General features: G+C 39.4%; 1 protein-coding gene across 5 annotated transcripts in view; it reads left to right on the forward strand.

Annotated features, from left to right (window-relative positions):
* The window catches only part of itgb3bp (integrin subunit beta 3 binding protein), a 73,139-nt gene that overhangs the window by 41,283 nt on the left and 11,974 nt on the right, over positions 1-19,882 (forward strand). For 4 of the 5 annotated variants that reach the window (XM_062978238.1, XM_062978239.1, XM_062978241.1 and 1 more), the window contains exons 4-7: positions 1,976-2,096; positions 8,781-8,859; positions 12,387-12,480; positions 13,107-13,166. In XM_062978238.1, coding sequence (XP_062834308.1) covers positions 1,976-2,096; positions 8,781-8,859; positions 12,387-12,480; positions 13,107-13,166 — 354 coding nt within the window. The remainder of the gene's footprint in view (positions 1-1,975; positions 2,097-8,780; positions 8,860-12,386; positions 12,481-13,106; positions 13,167-19,882) is intronic. The other variant, XM_062978242.1, reaches the window with a different exon arrangement.

Consider the following 19,882-nt stretch of genomic DNA (forward strand, 5'->3'; position numbering starts at 1 on the left):
CACAGGGAGCCCCAGGCGAGGCTCCTATGCCGGGTGGGCTGCTGTTCCTGCCAATCCTCCTCCTCCTCCATCTGGTCATGGATGAGGAACAAGAGAAAGGAATGCCAGCAGTAACCCGTTCTGCTCTCCTTCCTCCTCCCTTTCCACCTGCTATCCAGAAGGAAGAGAAGGAAGAAGAGGAGAAACGGAGGCAGCAACCCGTTCTGCTCTCCTTCCTCCTCCCCTTTCAGCTGGCCATCCAGAAAGAAGAGAGGGAAGAAGAGGAGACACAGAGGCAGCAACCTGTTCTGTTCTCCTTCCTCCTCCCCTTTCAGCTGGCCATCCAGAAGGAAGAGAGGGAAGAAGAGGAGAAACGGAGGCAGTTACCCGTTCTGCTCTCCTTCCTCCTCCCCTTCCACCTGCCACCCAGAAGGAAGAGAAGGAAGAAGAGGAGAAACTGAGGCAGCAATCCGTTCTGCTCTCCTTCCTCCTCCCCTTTCAGCTGGCTATTGAGGCAGGAAGGCAGCTGGTGGATCGCAGGAAGGGGTCTTTTCCCCTCCCGCGATTCACCAGTTGCCTGGGTTCGCCTCCTCTCTCTCTCCCTCCTGCCCTCCCAGAAGGGAGACCTGGAAAGCAGAGAGGGGAATGGAAGTGCGGAGGAGACTCCCCCTTCCAAGATCAAACTGCCACCTCTGTGCTTCTATTCCCCTCCCAGCTTTCCAGGTCTCCCTTCTGGGGACGGGGAGAGGAGGAGAAGGGAAGAGGAGGAGGAGGAGGAGGAGGAGGAGGAGGAAGAGGAAGGAGAGCAGGCAAGCGGGTCTCCCAAGCAGCCCCTTCCAAAGAGCCAAAGGAAGGACCCTCACCCACAAATTCCCTCCCCAAGCTTTCCTCTTCCTCCCTTCCTACCTCAGTTTCCCCCCCCCCCACTTCTACAGCACCCCTTCACCACCCATCTTCCTGTTTTCTAGTTTCCCAGTCTTTATCCCCATTCCCCAGCCCCTCTCTCTCCACTTTCCATCCCAGCCTTTTCCAGGTCCCAACCTCTCTTTCCCATTTCAGTCTTGCCCCTTTCCCCACTGCAGTTTCCCACTTTCCAGCTGCCCTTTCCATCTCAACCTTTCCCAGTTTCCAGCCCCCCTTTCCCACTTCAATCTTTCCCCCTTCCCAGTTGCCCCCTTCCCACCCCAATCTTTCCTACTTTTCCAGCTACCCCTTTCCACCTAATTTTCCCACTTTTTCAAACACCCCTTCTCATTCCAAGTTTTTCTCATTTTCAGTCCTTCTCCCCCCCCTTCCCAAGTTTGTCTTTGCCACTTTTTCTTATTTATATACATACAGTACTTTCTCCAAAATGTATACTGTAGTTCAAATCATATATGGCAATTATTGGATTATTATTATTGTTTTGTTGTTGTTACATTTATTATTATTATTACATTTACTATATAACTCTATTATTATAATTATTAAATGTATTATTATTGTTATTACATTTATTATTTTTCTCTATTAATACATTTATTATTTTACTCTTTATTATTACATTTATTTTTATCCCTATTATCATTATTATTATTATTATTATTACATTTAGTACTTTACTCTTTATTCTTCTTCTTATTATTAATAAAGTTAATCTTGAAATATACCAATAGCTGCTGCATTTCTCACCCTCGGCTTATACTCGAGTCAGTAAGTTTTCCCAGTTTTTGTGGTAAAATTAGGTGCCTCGGCTTATATTCGGGTCGGCTTATACTTGAGTATATACGGTATGTCTTTTCCAGCACCCTTTCTTTCTATTGTAATTACACTTGTTTGGCAAGCTGTAATCAATCAAATATAAGACAATGATACATTTGCTTAGCAGAAACAATTTTTTTTTGTAAATGAATTTGCAAATTCGTGTTGCATACAAGATAGGAAGTTTCTATTTTTTTTAAAGCTACTTGCAGTTTTGCACTGAAAGGAAACAATTTTTTTTTATTTAATGTCTTAGGAAAGATGACTGAACCAGGAGACTTGATCAGATCATTGAGAAAGGCACGACCTCAAATAGAAGCAAGTGACATGATCAAGTCAGCCATAAAGGGACATCGTAGCACGAATCAGAATGACAAGTAAGGGCCTGTTTTGATTCAGTGATGGTGAGGACACAACAGTGTGAGATACATGATATATATGAGAGTGGTTGTGATTTTTCCATTGTAAAGGACATGGAAGGAGCATTAATTGACTTAGTTATGTAAGTAATAGCAATATTGAAAAGATTGGAATAGTAGTATATGGAAAAGGCTATGCCCATCTTTCATTAGCACTGCTTTTTGGCAACACAGATGTGTAGGGACAATTGCATTAACGATTGAGCAGTTGGAGCTTTTGTTATCAAGTATTGTGTAAATGATATATCCCGTAGAGCAGTGTGGTACAACCCGCGGCCCATGGGCCGCATATGGCCCACCAATTCATTTTTGTTGGCCCTTGCCCTTCTTACTGGGAAAATATTTTAATTTAACATTTGGAAAAAAATCGTTTACCCTTCTTACTGCTTTACAACATGTAATTTGTTTTCTTTCTGGAATGTCTCTGGCCCTCACATTCCTAAACTAAAGTTTGATTGGCCCTCACTGCCATAGAGGATGCAAAAGTGACCTGAACAGAACAGATCACATATAGATATTTACATTATCTCAGGAGACTAGGCAGGAGTAGATGAACACGCTATAATACTTCCCCTTCAGTGAAATGTAACCAAACCAGTGTTTGCATCAGTTGCATTGTTCTTTAAGAACAGAATTCTCTTTCTTCAGTGCAGTCTCACAGACAGTGGAAGAAAGTGCAGGTTTGTGGGGAGAAACTAAAAATAAAAAATACTCTGTATACCATCATAAATGTCAGAGTTTTATATTATTTGGGTCATTTCTTAAGTGAAAATGAATAAGTGTTTGCAGGAATCATGTCCCATCTGTGTTTAACCAGCAGCAATTAAGACATCTGCTTTAGATTGAGGGCTATTAATAGAGTCTGAGTAAGTCTTATGTTAGTGTTGTGTATTGTAGTAATGCTGTTAGAGTGTTGCATCGTTGTGTTGGTGAATATGAAGATGCTGTGATGGTGACAAAGATGTTATTGCTGCTGAAGAGCTACTGAAGTGAAACCGAAGAGAGGTTTGAAGACAGAGAGTCCAGAGACCACAGAGGTTAAAGCTCCAAGATAAGAAAGCTTTGTTTTGCTGCTGATAAAAGCAAAGGACTGTGTTTTGTATGTTTTGTTTATATAAATCTTTCTTTACCAAAGGACAGTTTTGTTTTTGGAGTTATTCTCCTTGGACGAGGGTACAACTTCCGCAGAAGGGGTTGAGAGTTTGGAACCCAATAGGCTAGCTGCGACAATAAAGATAGGTTTTAAGATTTTTTTAAAAATCAGGAATTGATATTTTTTCAGAATCTTACCAGAGATGCAATTTTTACCCTGTTGTGTTACTTGTAACTGGGCGAAATCTCACTCAGTTTCTATCTCCTCATCAGAGTTGTTAAAGGAACAATTTTTGCAACTCCATAGCTACCAAGGAAGTCAAGCATATTGTTTTAAAGGAGGCGTGCTTTGAAAGAAACAGCCTCTTCAGGTGTCTTATTTTAAAGAGGAAGAACTTCCGAACACAGAATGTCCACGTTTTGGAGAGAGCTAGATGTAGCTGGATTGACCATAGAAATTATCCACTTTCAGCCTTTCAAAAGCTTTAGGTATTGAAGAAAAATAGTATGCACTGTTTGAGAAATCTTATTTATGACACCATTGCCATAGGTAGTTTCATTTATATGTAACTAGCTTTGCCCGGCCATGCGTTGCTGTGGCTTATGGGAATCATTTGTTGGCCAGGTGGAATAGCAGTGAATAACCTTGCAGCCTTAAAGCCTGGCCGTTTTCTGGAGTAGTTGGAGTAGCACCCTCAATCAAAGAGCCGTTTTGAAACATGGCTACTTCCTTAGTAGGGGAATCCTTGTTTGGCCAGCTTGAACTGCACTGAATAGCCTTGCAGCTTAAAAGCCTGGCCACTTTCTACATAGGGCATCCTTGCTAGGCCTGGTTGAATGGGACAGAGTAGCCTCGTGGCTTCAGAGCTTGCGGGTTTTCTATCTAGGGCAAATCGTGGTTGGCCAGGTTGAATAGTAATTTATAGTCTCAGTGTGGCAGCTATGAATGCTGCAATAAGCCACCTTGATTAGCATTTAATGGCCTTGCAGCTTCAAAGCCTGTTTGCTTCCTGCCTGAGAGAATCCTTTGTTGGGAAGTGTTAGCTAGCCCTGATTGTTTCCTTTCTGGAATTCTCAATTTCCCTGCTTTCAGAGTGTTGCTCTTTATTTACTGTCCTGGTTTTAGAGATTATATTGTTCTGTATTCATACACCACAGTAATTATTTCATATTACAGTAGAGTCTCACTTATCCAACATTCACTTATCCAATGTTCTGGATTATCCAATGCAGTCGGACTTTTAGTAGTCAGTGTTTTTGTAGTCAATGTTTTCAATACATTGTGATGTATTGGTGCTAAATTCGTAAATACAGTAATTATTACATAGCATTACTGCACATTGAATTATTTTTTTCTGTCAAATGTGTTGTATAACATGATGTTTTGGTGCTTAATTTGTAAAATCATAACGTAATTTGACATTTAATAGACTTTTCCTTAATACTTTCTTATTATCCAACATATCGCTTATCCAACATTCTGCTGGGGTGTTTATGTTGGATAAGTGAGACTATACTGTATATTTATAATCTTATATTATCTGCTTAGAACTGGATTATATGAGGCTCCTTCTACACAGCTGTATAAAATGCACACTGAAGTGGATTATATGGCAGTGTGGACTCAAGATAAACCAGTTCAAAGCAGATAATATCTATATACAGTAGAGTATCACTAATCCAAGCTAAACGGGCCGGCAGAAGCTTGGATAAGTGAATATCTTGGATTATAAGGACTGATCAAGGAAAAGCCTATTAAACATCAAATTAGGTTATGATTTTACAAATTAAGCACCAAAACTTCATGTTAGACAACAAATTTGACAGAAAAAGTAGTTCAATGCGCAGTAATGTTATGTTGTAATTACTGTATTTACGAATTTAGCACCAAAATATCACGATATATTGGAAACATTGACTACAAAAATGGCTTGGATTATCCAGAGGCTTGGATAAGCGAGGCTTGGATTAGTGAGACTCTACTGTATATACAATGCTAATGGAATCTCGGCACCGAGCAAAACAACAAAACTAAACACCCCCCAACCTAGCAATTTAACCACACAATACAACAGCCGCACCTTAAGGTTGAAACAACAAAAGATCACGTCACGCACCTCCACACGGACAGAAAATCACACAAACCCACAACGCACCATCTATACTTGCGCAAAGACGCTTCCCGCCATGGCACCTTATTCACTCACCCAACCCCTCTTGCGCACACAACTCCCTCTCATCTCCCCTCCCAGCCTCCCACCCCATGCGTCTCACCTACAGCAGAAACTCTGACCTCCTCCATGCTTATCAACCGCACTCTCCCTGCTCCTCCTCCTTCTCCTGACCACGAAAGCAACAATGGCGGCACCCACTTTCCCTCACTAAAAGGAGGGAACCACGGACGCTGGTAGCCATGTCGGGGGGAAGGAGAAGCCTCATGGCCAGACCAGAACAATCCAGCTCACCGACTAGAGAAAAGGCAGGCAATGGGAAAAAGCTGTCCCCTGGGTCCTAGCGCCCGCCCATCATCTGGATTGTTCACTCTCACAACAGAAAGAAAGAGAAGCAAACTCGGCCACCAGTCATTCCACACTGCTCCACAAAGACACACAGAAGCACTACTCCACAAAGACACACAGAAGCTCTACAAGATATACAATTATATACTATATATATAATTATATATATACACACACACACACTTTATTTATTTATTTATATTATTTATCTTCACTACACTCTCCCTTGTCCAACCTTCTAGAATATCCAACCCATTTTAATACTCAATATTTTAAATATATGCTATGAACCATGACAATAACACAATCTGACTCCTAATATTTTAACAAGCTTAAAATCAGAACACCAAATAAAAAAACAATACTCTTAAAACAGGGGAATTCCAGACAGTAAACAATCAAGGCCAGCTAACACCTCCCACGATCCGCCATGCAGGACAAAATCCAAGCACTCCCAACAGATGGCCACCCAGCCTCTCAATAATAATAACAATAATAATAATAATAATAATAATAATAATAATAATAATAATAACACCAACAACAACATAAAATCCTAAGGTTTGCAGAGACTCCTAAGGATCATCCAGTACACCTTCTTTCTATCATACAGGAGGACACAATCCAAACACTCCTGACAGATGGCCATCCAATATCTCCACAATCTCCACAATAAAAATGATAATAGAATCCTACAGTCACAGAGATAGGAGAGATCCCTAAAGGCCATCCAGTCCAACTCCTTCCTGCCATGGAGAACACAATCCAAACATTCCCAACAGCCCGGGGCTGTGGCGCAGATGGGAGAGCAAACCAGTTGCAATTAACTGCAATGAATCACTGACCAGGAGGTCATAAGTTCGAGGCCCGCTCGGAGCTTTGTTGTTTGTCTTTGTCCTATGTTAAAAGGCATTGAATGTTTGCCTATATGTGTAATGTGATCCGCCCTGAGTCCCCTTTGGGGTGAGAAGGGCGGAATATAAATGCAATAAATAAATAAATAAACAGATGGCCATACAGCTTCTTGATGATAATAATAATAACAATATCATGGAATCCTAAGGTTTGCAGAGACCCCTAAGGATCATCTAGTACAACTTCCTTCTACCATGCAAGATGACACAATCCAACCACTCCTTAAAGATGGCCATCCACCCACTATATAATAATAATAATGATAATGAAGATGATGATCATGATAATGATGATGATGATGATGATGATGATGATGATGATGATAGAAGTGTAGAATCCAATAGTTTGGAGATACCCCTAAGGGCCATCCACCCCAACCCTTTCTACTATGCACCAGGACACAATCTAAGCATTCACAACACTTGGACAACGTATAAATACTATACAATACTACACAGGGACAAAGACCCCCTCTACTCTCACCACTTTCACAGTACACAAACAACCAAATACATACTAAACATAAAGACAACCATACAACAGACATTCAATACCACCACTAACTCAAATTTCTCACCAACACCACCAGACAATGCCACAGCAACGCGTGGCCGGGCACAGCTAGTAAGATTATCAATGGGTAATATAGCTGTGAGGAAGGTCCTTGAGTCTACACTGCCATATAATCCAGTTCAAATCAAATAATCTGTATTTTATAGGCAGTGCGGAAGAGGCCTGATTGAAGTGGCCCTGGGCACCATTAAATGGCTGAGTGGGTTGCTAGGAGACAAAGTGGGCGAAGCTTAGCCTTCTAACTGGCAGCAATGGGGAAAAAACAAGTATTCCTCTTCCTCTAATTAGGACTTTATTTTTCTTGTTTTTTTATGTCTAAACACAGCGGGGATGACCATGTCTTTTGTGACCAAATTTCATGGGTTTTGGGTGTTTAGTTTTGCTGTTTACTTTAAGGCAGAAATGGTCAGAACATTTATATATATACAGTAGAGTCTCGCTTATCCAACATAAACGGGCCGGCAGAACATTGGATAAGCAAATATGTTGGATAATAAGGAGAGATTAAGGAAAAGCCTATTAAACATCAAATTACATTATGATTTTACAAATTAAGCACCAAAACATCATGCTATACAACAAATTTGACAGAAAAAGTAGTTCAATACCCAGTAATGCTATGTAGTAATTACTGTATTTACGAATTTAGCACCAAAATATTACGATGTATTGAAAACATTGACTACAAAAATGTGTTGGATAATCCAGAACGTTGGATAAGTGAGACTCTACTGTATATAGATTTGTCTTTGTGGTGACTGATTTTTTGCTGTATTACAAGCTTTTTTGTTCTGTGGCATTGTTTCAGTTGTGTCACTTGCTGTGAACAAGCTGGGGTTTTACATCACTACAGGTAAAGTGATATCCTATGAGAAGAAAAGGCATAACATGGCTTGAGCTCCTGCCATCTTTTTACTTTATAACAGAAGATTTATTTCATAGGTTGTTGAGCTTCTATTGAGATTAGGCCAATTGCAAGCTTTTTGGATTCTGTAGAATTGCCAAGAGTTCTGGATCATCTATAATAACTATTATTGTTGTTGTTGTTTTTGCTTGTTATATCCCAGTGGTTCGAAACAAATAAAAAACATATCATTGAAAATTCCAAGATACAAAAGTTAAAACAAGATTAAACATCAAAATTAAAAACAAGTTTAAAACATATATAATTGAGCACATAAGTGTGCACACATACCAGCACAACAATTAGCAGAGTCCAGCACATTATTTTGGTAAGGGGGGCCGTATATCATCACCTGTCTAAACAAAAAAGTCTTTGCTTGTCTGTGGAAAGAAATTAGGGAGGGTGTTAGTCCAACATCTCTGGGAAAGAAGTTTGTGGGCCTAGGACACCAGCTGAAAAGGCCCTGTCTCATGTTCCCAACTAGATTTGAGAGTGGCAGGATAGAAAGGAAGAATTTCCTGGGAAATCTGAAAGCACAGGCTGGTTTTTATTTCAGTGTCATTTTATGTTTGGTTGTTTTGCTCTTGTTTAAAATGTTTTAACTAAAGTAAGTAATGCCGTGTTTACTTCTATATTTAGACTTTTAATGCTACACTCTGCTGTTGAAGATTCTCTAGAAAGATTCATCCATATCAGAAAAAACCTAACCAGTCTAAAGGTCTGAAATATTTCTTGCTATTTTTCTCCAGTTCCATTTAATTAAGTAATTTTATTAAGGTATTCATTTTTTCACAGCTTGATACTTACAATTTACACTACATATTGTTTGCTGAACAGAAATATATTGAAAATCTGGATTCCAGAGTAGCAATTAAAAAAGCTTTTTCTACAGTTGCCCACTCTGAATAAAATTAATAGAGAATTAGGTTGGAATGGGAGATCTCTATACTGAAATACCTCTCATATCATTAAATATGCTGCCACCTCATTACTACTGACTCTTATAGTGATACTCTTTGGCTAAGTGAGGGATGGGAAAACCTGGGGAAAATGGACAATTGGGGAGAAAAACAGGTTTGTTTCCATTTGTTTCTGTTTTTTTCCAAAGCCATTTTTTTCAGAAAAATTGAAAAGTGTGTAGAATATGTTCTTTTCTAATGATAATATATCTATGACATGGTATTCAAACTATATAACATGAAGACCTTAAAGATTTCTGAGACTTATGTTTCTATACACTTTTCTTTTCCATTTCCCCCCGGAAAAAATGGCTTTGGAAAAAACTGTTCCTGCCCTCCCCAATTTTTCCAGTTTTTCTCCAAGTCTTTCCATTTCTAGCCCAAGTATTGAGAAAGTGCCTGCCTTTCCTGCTCAGTAAACTGTGAAGCTACTTTTTAGCTTCCAAAGTTGAACTTTTTCTATTGAAAAGCAGAAGCTATAGAATTTCTTTTTGCGCATTACTAGCCAAATGTGTGACTGATAGAAGACTTTGTAGCATGTGATGAAGCAGCTGGTTTAAAATAACAAATCTGCCATGTAGTTTGTATCTTCTTCAAATAAAAAAGCCAAACTTTTTACAGGAAGAATAATGTGTACTTTTTGCCTTTTTAGTATGGTAAGCCAGCTGCCTATAAAATATATTAATAAAGAAGACCTTTTAGAGAGAAAATTCCAGAGGGATCTTTTCTTAAGTATGCTGTTTTAACATTTTTTATTTTAAAAATACTTCTGAAAACGTCTATCTGGAATTAAACAAATCCCACAAATATTGAGGGCCTCTCAGATTGTTCTGGTTGTGATTTTTTTCAGAGTGCAATTAGTTGCTTCCCATCATAGGGTGAAATATAATTCAAAGATGAGTTTGATAAGATGTGAAGAGTTTCCTCAAGAAAGACTTCAGCACTGAATCCATCTCCTTCTAGGCCCCCAATATAATATCTGTATGTGATAATAGCAATCTAAGGAGCCAGTTTGGTCCTCACTTCTCTAAAAGTACCCCACTTCGGCCTGAGAGCTGCAAGTATCCATGATGTGTTTTCCCCAGAGTTGTGTCTAATGCTCTGATTGGTTATTTTACAAGATTAAAGTTCTCTGGGATATGATCTGCCATGGTTTTAGCAGATTCCTTCGAAATAAGGTTTTGTGGAATTACTGTATTACCTGAGTCTAATATGCACCTTTTTGACAAAATTAAGTCTCCAAAATTAGTATACACATTAGAATGGAGTTTGTATATGGTGGGACCCCCTCCTTGCCTGCAATGCTGCCAGAAGGGCATCGATCTGCGGTGGGGGGGTGGGGCGTTGCTGCTATTGTTTTAGGCAGCAGGGAAGCAGCCATCTCTTCCTGAGCCCAGGAAGAGTGGAAAGAAAAGGCATCTGATGGAGGGAGAGGAGCAGGCCCCAGAGGGTGAGAAGCTGGACAGGCAGCCAGAGGACTTGGCTTCCTCTTGCCTGTCGCCATTCCATTGCCTGCCTCCCTGATGCAACCTTGCCTGTACTGTTGGGCTTCTCATCAGGCAGTGGCATGGGCAAGCCCCTCCATTAGGATCTTGCCTTGCCTGCGCTGTTGGGTCTGATGTTGCTGGGTATTCCCAAGGATCTGTTTAATTCTGAGAAAGAAGCCAATCCATGAGGGAAGCAAGAGGTGGAGGTGAAGCTGGGTTTGGTCCAAGAAATGAGCAGAAGGGAAGACAAAGGCTTGGCCAAAGTTGGTTAGTGAATGAAGTCAGTAGGGAACCACACCACACATTACATTTGCCAGATAATACTTTTTTGAAAATCAGGGTTTTGAAAATTATGGTGCGCATTGCATGCAGTGGCACACTAGACTCACTATGGGTATTTTTCCAGTGCTGGAGGTAGAGACATTACAACAGAGTGTGGGAAATCTATCCCTGTAGATTACAACATTCACTCAGCCACGTGCAAATTTGTTTCTCTAAACCTTTTGTTGTTTACGTGTATTTGCTATTTACAGTAGAGTCTCGTTTATCCAACCTTTACTTATCCAACATACTGTATTATCCAACACAGTCTGCCTTTTAGTAGTCAGTGTTTTTGTAGTTAATGTTTTCAATACATTGCGATATTTTGGTGCTAAATTCGTAAATACAGTAATTATTACATAATGTTCCCGTGCATTGAACTGCTTTTTCTGTCAGTTTGATGTAAAACATGATGTTTTGGTGCTTAATTTGTAAAATCATAACATAATTTGATGTTTAATAGGCTTTTCCTTAATCCCTCCATATTATCCAACATTTTCACTTATCCAACGTTCTGCCAGCCTGTTTATGTTGGACAAGCGAGACTCTACTGTACTTATCCACCGTTCTCCTGTACCTAAACTTGCTTTGCTCAGCAGATAGTACTGTCTGGGCTACTGCTTGTATGTAGTACCAGAGCTTGGATTAGTTACTTGTTTGAGATGACAGTTTCCAGAACCTCCTAACCAAATTGGGGATACTGGGAGTTATAGTTTAAAAAAAGTAACTTCTTGTAGTTCAGATATTGCAAACATATTTTGCTAGTCATTCCATGATACTCCATGCAGTCATGCCGGCCACGTGACATTGGAGGTGTCTACGGACAACCCCGTCTCTTCGGCTTAGAAATGGAGATGAGCACCAACCCCCAGAGTCAGACACGACTGGACTTAATGTCAGGGGGAAAACTTTGCCTTTACCTCTATGCCTCCTTGTGCATCACACCAGGAGAAAAGCACCATATAAATGCAATAAATAAATATTACTTGAGAGTTGTCCGGGTCAGATTCCAGTGGCAAGGAAAGGAAGAAGAAATGCTGGGCTGGGATGAAATATATCCTCCAGCCAACGTCTTAGTTCGTTTGACTTACAGAGTTTACTCAACAGAGAGTTTGAGTAAACTGAGAAACAGCTCAGGCAGTTGGCATTCAGGCAAGTAAACAGTTTAAAAATGTGATGGGTAGCAATTTGTTTTCCCTTGTTAATGATTTCTTCAGACTGCAAAAGCCTGACATGTCTTTGAACTTCATAGCACAGATAAAACTGGGCATGCACACAATCATTTAATTTCCAATTTAATATTTTATTTATTTATTTATTTATTTATTTCTATCATTTCTACCCCACCCTTCTCACCCGCAGGGACTCAGGGCGGCTTACAGACTTGGCAGTTGTCTTGGCTATTTAAAGTGAAGAAGCAAAACAAGTATAAAGTAATGGAAATGCCATTCTTTTCTTACATTAAATTCTTCTTTCAGGCTTTAGAGGGCATCAGAGAGCTTGAGAATATTGTTGGAGTTTCAGACAACTCTGGTGACTTACAAGAAGAAGTGAGAAAAACCAGGAAACTAAGTAAGAAACACTTTGTATTCTTTTCCTTTCTGTAGGACATTTAGTATATCTTTTTTCTCATAATTAAAATTTACATTTTGTATGAGCATCCATATCAGATATTGGAGCACAGCATAATGCAATACAGATAACTCATAATTTATTTTACTCATGCTATCGTACAACTCAGGAGATTTTATAGAAAATGCATTAGGTAAAATTGCTGATCATAGTGGACAATATTATATTTTACAGCACAGCCCTATATGTTTTAGAGGGGAGTAGTGCTAGACATAGTTCCTCTTAGACCTTGTGGTGGGTTAGTGTTAGAGTTTTAATTATTCCATTTTGACCATCTTGGACCCAGCAAATGTTTTCTTGAGCAAGTGTGTATTTGTGGGAGTGAGTTCTTGAAGATTTCATTTTCCACCTTTAGGCTTCCCAAGTCTTGGATCCTCTTTCCTAAATTGGGGGAAAGAGGGTGTAGGAAACCTTTGGAACTGGATAGTGGGACTCAGAATTCAGTCAAGAATATTTCAATCAGATTTCTCTGAATTCTAAGGAGAAGAAGATATATTTTACTGCTCTTATACATGACTATCACATGAGTAACTTTTCATACTGTCTAAATATATTTTGTTCCATAGTAGAGAAAGCTAGACAACAAAAGCTTCTGAGAAAGAGCAACATAAGATTTCCTACCCAAGGTAATTTCCCCTTTCCTTAAAAATGACATATTGTTTACTTTGATGTTCCATTTAGGAATTTTCTTCTGGCAGGCTTAAAACACTCATTTTAAAGAGATTGGAACATATTTGTTTTCCTTGTAGCAAAACCTAGTTTGTATATGTGTGTATGTGTAAGTGACTTCAGGAAGCTCTCTTTGGTGATGTTACTCTTAAACTATTTGATAAAAAGAGGCATCTGTTTGTTTTTGCTTTCAGACTGCCTAAGTGCCCAGCTGAACTAAGCAGAAATGTGGCAAAAGTGGAACCTTAGACAATAATTCCGGAATCCAATGATATTAATATATATGTGGGCATATGCAGCTCTCTCCAATGTTCACATGTACAGTAGACTTCAGATGTATGCAATCTAATATACATACAGTACATCTGTACATTCATGGGTTCCCTTATGCAGGCATTTGTGCCATGAAGGAACTATGTTGGACCACTACTTTTAACCCATGTGTTATGGTTACTGGGTTTCTGAATGTCTGAGTATTGTTTGGCTTTGCTTTAGAGGTGACTATGTGTGTGTTGAAAGGCAACAGCTACATCTGGCCTGATGTTGATTTCATTCTCATGTCACCAAATTATAGGAATTTCCCTTCTATGATTTAAATTTGATTGAGTGGGGAAAGAAAAATCTACAGCTACATCGGACTATTCAACTTCTTTTGATTATAGCACCTGCCCCTGAAGTTGTGGAAATGGCTTGGAGACCTTGGGTCTGTAATAATATAGAAAATCAAGGGGCTGAAGTGTGACAGAAAGTGTCCAGGGATAGAGGAGCTCTGCTTCACAAGACAATAAAAGAAAGTTTCTCTATAAACAGAGCAAGAAGGACATAATTAGTGTGCTCACCCCTGTTTCTCCACTTCACATGTGGAATACCAACTACAGAAGCACCACACAGGGCTATCCGCTAGAAAATGTGTCCTGATGGTTGGGGAACATTCAACAAAAGCCTGGTGTATGTATGGATTGGGGATTGCAATGAAGTAGAGAATAGGAGTATAAGAAATTGTTTTCCTACATTCTACCATTTCTCTAAGGCAGTGGTTCTCAACCTTTGATCCTCCAACTGTTTTGGAGTCCAGCTCCCACAGTTTCAAACAGCTGGTAAGCTGTCTGGAATTTCTGGGAATAGAAGTCCAAAACAACAAAGACCAAAGCTTGGGAACCATTGCTCTAAGGCAGTGGTTCTCAACCTGTGGGTCCCCAGGTGTTTTGGCCTACTACTCCCAGAAATCCCGGCCACTTTACCAGCTTTTAGGATTTCTGGGACTTGAAAGCCAAAACATCTGGGGACCCACAGGTTGAGAACCACTGCTCTAAAGGAAAGCGAGATGTATTCCGTAATGTGTGACATACATTTGGTGTGGTGGTGGTGCTCATATATTGCAATTGTGGTTAATCTTTTTGTCCTTGTGTGCCTTCAAGTTGTTTTCAACTTACTGCAGCCTTATTATGGGGTTTTCTTGGTAAACTTTGTTCAAAGAAGTTTTGCCTTTGTCTTTCTCTGAAACTGAGAGAATGAGTTGCCCAAGGTCACCCAGTGTGTTTTCATGGCTAAGCAGGAATTCAAACATTGTTCGCCAAAGCTGTAGCCCAGTGTTCAAACTACAACATCATGTCTGTGCACAGCATAAAATAGACATCAACATTTGCCACATATTGAAGTTTATATGTAGTTTTTCTACAAATGAAAATAAGTAATTTAGATGTTGGAAAAATAGTAATGTGAAATGGCATTGCTGATGTGGAGAATCAAACTCTGGGCACTTATATCAAGATTGCTTGTCATAGGATTCCACTTAGAATTATGCCAGTCTGGCCAGAATATGTATTCTAATTCTCCGGGTAGATGTGGTAGACTGCCTCTGTTCGAAACTTTTTTTTATTTATCTTTTCCTCCTTATCCATATCACCTTGTCTTAACTTCAGGTCTTGAGTGAACAGTAAAGCCTTGATGCATCTCAAGGCTTTCATAATGATAATAATATTTCTCTAGTGCCTATTACTGGAGGACCTGAGAGCACTTTACAAACATTTATGAATACAGCCTTGCCACATCTCAGAGACGTATGATCTCTATTTTACCAAGTTCCATCTCAGCAAAGTGCTTAAGAACATGTCTTGCATTAAGCACATGAGGCATATCATTGACGTCACTGCTTCTCTGAGTTGGGGCCCAGCTCAAGGTTTTAAGCAGATTCTTTCTGAAAATAGGTACATGTATAGTTTGGTGTTGTGCAGCTGAGTGGCTCATAATGAGCCTACGAGTGAGTTAAATAAATGAGCTGAATGGGAATACTTCTCATTCATTCATTCATAGACAGTATTTATTAAATGCTTTTTTGCCCCCTGGGACTTCTAAGCAACATTGTATATATGTGTATGAATACATGACAAACACAACATTTTAAAAGCAATTTTAAAACCCAAAGACTGTATTGACCAATAGTTTTGACTGCTTGTTGAACACCTGTTCACTTTTGCAAAAATGGTCTAAAATGGCCCATACCTTGAGATCCCAGATCTGGGTATGATAGTCCACACCTTAGTCAAATCCCGCTTAGAATACTGCAACGCTCTCTACGTGAGGCTGCCTTTGAAGATAGTTCGGAAGCTTCAGCTAGTACAGAGATCGACATATGTTGAAATAAATCCATTAACGTTTAAGATTCCCTAAGAATTTTGTTCTTTACGTTTTGAGAGATTAAAAAAATACTTTTTCAAGCAGATGTCATATGTGATGCTGCATGTCATGGACCAGTTTTTCTTCTTCTAACTCATGATGCCATTGTCCAATGATGTCCATGTTTATAGGAAGGTTTGAGCAATTGTTTCTCCCTCTGTGTCAGGGTCTCCCATATACAAACAAAGATTCCAAAAATATTTGGAAATGCTATTACATAAGCCAAGAAGCAGATTCCAAAATGACACTCTTGCCACTGAGGTTGCTGGGTTACGCACTTGGAGAAATAGCATCAGCGCTTACAGGACATGCGTATCTTTGATGACAAACATACAGTTAAAGGCTATGAAGATGAGTGACTTGTCTGACTGTGTTAAGTGCAAATTGAGAGGACAGCTGACTCCTGGTTCTGTGCCTTAAACTCAAGGCAATACTTCCTTCCTCCTAAACTTGGAGTCATTTAGCATTTATATCGATAAGATCTGAAATCTCTTTAGCTCAGCAATGCGTTCTTGCTGCCAGACAGCCAGCCACACATCTTGATCAAATAGATTAATTTTCTCTCATGGTTATGATTTAGTTTTTAAAAGACACAGAATAAAGGACATTTTAGCTATGACAACTTAGCTTGCCTAGTGTCAGATGGGTTGAGTGGTGTTTTCTCATTTTTTATTTTTTACATGTTATGAACAAATGGCATCCTTTTATTGCTACCCTCCCCCCTTATTACTTTATATTTGTTTCTTATCTGTTGATAAGACTCTTGAACAGAGAGGTCTTTGGTACATTAAATAATTTCAAGTATATTTTGTTAAACCAACAATTACTTAGTTTCTTAGGTAACATTTCAAAAACCAACAATTATATTTCACAAAAGATGGCTATTCTTTATTACATTTAAGAGGGGGAATGCCGTAAGCTACAAAACACGTACTCTTAACTTCAATGTTGGTTTATCACCTGTAATGGACCATAAGCCATCACTTAAATTATGTGATATTCCCCTTTTACCATTGAGTGAGGTCACATTCTACTGAAAAGGTAACTGTATCGTTGTTAATACAGGTTGATTTTCGTTATCCAAAATGCTTGGGATCAGAAGTGTTTTGAATTTTGGATTTTTCCTAGTTTGAAATATCTGTATTTGTATACCTAAAGATGGAACCCACGATTAAACATGAAATTTGTTTATCTGAGTGAGGTTATAGTTGCCAAAATTTTGCAACTGGGACAATCTTGATGTGTCCTGTAGGGATATTTGGTATCTATGGCAGAATAGAGTGTAGCATTAGGTAGTGCTGTCTATGAGCTTAGGAGAGAAAATATACAGGATGCTCTGGTGAGGTTAAAAAGATAAAGACTTACTTTTATTGTTTCACGAAATTCATTTGAGATAAATGAGTGGCTAGATAAAGAGGGTTACCTACTTTTGGAAGAGGAGTCACTAATGCTGACTCTCATGTCTCTTGAAGCAAAGGGAAGCCTCATGATACTCCCTTCTGAACAAAGAGTAATAAAACACTAAATGCTTTTTGGAAAAAAGGGGGAAATTATCTCAACATGAGGGCAGGAAGCAAAGTACTTTGAGTTATAGAAATCTAAGAAACCAAGATTTAAAAAAGCAGAAGGCATGAACCACAGGGTTCTCTCTGTCCCTAGTTTCTCTATATACAAATGTTGATTCTTTTTCTCTTCCAACATGTCTTAACACTTAGAAAACCCCTTCTGGTCTTTCATCAGCTTGGGCTGCTGGACTGGTTGCAGTCCTCTCGAGCAGAGGGGGCCTGATCACAGTTGCTGATGAACTCTAACCCACGGATTTGACTTCTAGGACACATTATACTTTTTGGATGGCTATTTGGGAACTTCATGTGATATAAAATGTGATCAGATCTGTACCAAAGATGCCCCACTATACTAAAGAAATCCCCTTTTGTTTCTGGGAAAAATTGGAAACCCATTAAGACATTGGACCAAGGTATGTAACCACCTTGTCCATGAACATGGTATTAGGATATTTGCCACCTTTTAGTACCCCCATTTTCGGAGATGAGCAGGTGGAAACTAAAGAGAGGAGCTTTCCTGTATTAATCTCCAGTTTATGATTTGTTCTTCTCAGAGGAGTATCTTTTGTTAACTATCAGCATCAGATTAAGATCTTTGTAGTTGTTTGATCTGTTAGTGAGCTGTGGGCTTTTAGATAGTTTTTCTGTTTTCATCTGGTGTTTTTTCAAACATTTTTTTCTGTGACAATGTATATTTGTAAATATACATTTAATTTCTTTCAGTTAATGTCCATTGCTAGCCACTTTAGGAACTTCAGTTAAAATTCAGAATATTGATGTTTGAAATGTAAATATAATGTAATGTATGCATAACAATGTTGTCATTCTCAACCAGAACTGAAAACATAGCTTACATTGTGGTTTCCAGTTTTGGTTTGGAAAAACAAGAATTGTTGTAATCAATAGTGTTGTATTTGTTTTGAATAATAATAATAATAATAATAATAATAATAATAATAATAATAATAATAATAATTATTATTATTATTATTTTTATATCCCATCTCCATCTCTCCGAAGTGACTCGGGGCGGCTTATATGGGGACAAGCCTGATCCAACAAAGATTAAAACCAAACATAGATTAAAACAATTTCCACAACCTGGAAACATAACCTGTTCCATAACTAGAAAAAACAAAAAAACAAGCCCAGGATACCAATTCAGAGAGCTCCCCATTGAATTGGCTCCTTGCCTGAGTAGACCATGGCATCAGTGAAGTTCTCCCGGCCTCTCCCTCAGTGAGAGCCAGGCGCATTTTTCCGGACGGTCAGAATCTGATTTAACAAGAGCACTCCTTGTTTGGCCCATGCAGTCAGGTCTGGATTGTAGCTCCTAGGAAACCCTTGAATGGTTGCCTCCAATTCCATAAACATATACAGGCTAGGCTGGTCAATATGTATTTCTGGAAACTGAAGGCTAGTCCCACATCAGATAGATAACAAGCAGCTTCATCCCCCAAAATCACTACTGTAACTTCATGTAGGTCGCATTGTCGTGCCCAGTTGAACATTATTGGTTCCGGTGGTAACACAGGATGATAGATGCGCTCCCGTTCTACTTCAACAGCTCAGTAAAATATGGCTTCGCAAACTGAGGTTCAAGGGCCAGGCTCCACCCAGGCAGAATCTGAGTGGGGGCATGGTCTGTGCACTGTAACAGAGGCCGCAACTGGGCCTCTCTTCTGTTCCTCCGGATATGGGCCTGTGGATCCGGGATGAGGATCCGTGATGCAGGCGCCACCAGGGTAGCTGCTCCTGCACTACAAACTTCAATAATTGGGCAGATTCCAGTTAAGTTTTTAAAAGAAAAGTGGAGTAAAGCTGTATTTCTGAATTTCCTTAATTCTGGAGATCTTTCTTTTTCGACGTCCCAAACATGGCATATGCTTCCATCATGAAAAGTCAGGGGTCAAAATACTCCTCCCACCAGAAAAGCCACCTACTGGCATGTTGTTTCATTGGTAATGGGATCCATACTGATTTCCTGATCACACGTAAAAACAGTTTTTCAGCTATAGAAAACTCAGTAGTATTTCACATACTACAATTCGAATATTGTCTGGAAATACTCTGTTTCTGCGATGTTTTGCAGGTGCATGTTGATGAATTGCGATGGGATGGGGTAAATGGCATGTGTTGGGACCCATTGGAAATAATTTTCAAACAGTCTCAGAAATGGAGTATTTCCTAATGTGATGAGGTCCTTCCCAAATCTGTTTTGGTGTTACCAATGATAACGGTTTGAGGGAGGGAGGAAAGGAAGAAGGAAAGAAGAAGTAAATGGAATATATGCAATCCTTGAAGCATGATCCCAGGTAAATTGTGTTTCTTCCTCTATTCCTGCACAACCTTTGGCCCTCCAGGTGTTTGGGGTTCCACCTCTCAGAAGCCCTAACCAGCTTGTCTGGTGATCAGGAATTCTGGGAGCTGAA

Source organism: Anolis carolinensis, chromosome 4, assembly GCF_035594765.1.
Source record: "Anolis carolinensis isolate JA03-04 chromosome 4, rAnoCar3.1.pri, whole genome shotgun sequence".
Classification (NCBI taxonomy): domain Eukaryota; kingdom Metazoa; phylum Chordata; class Lepidosauria; order Squamata; family Dactyloidae; genus Anolis; species Anolis carolinensis.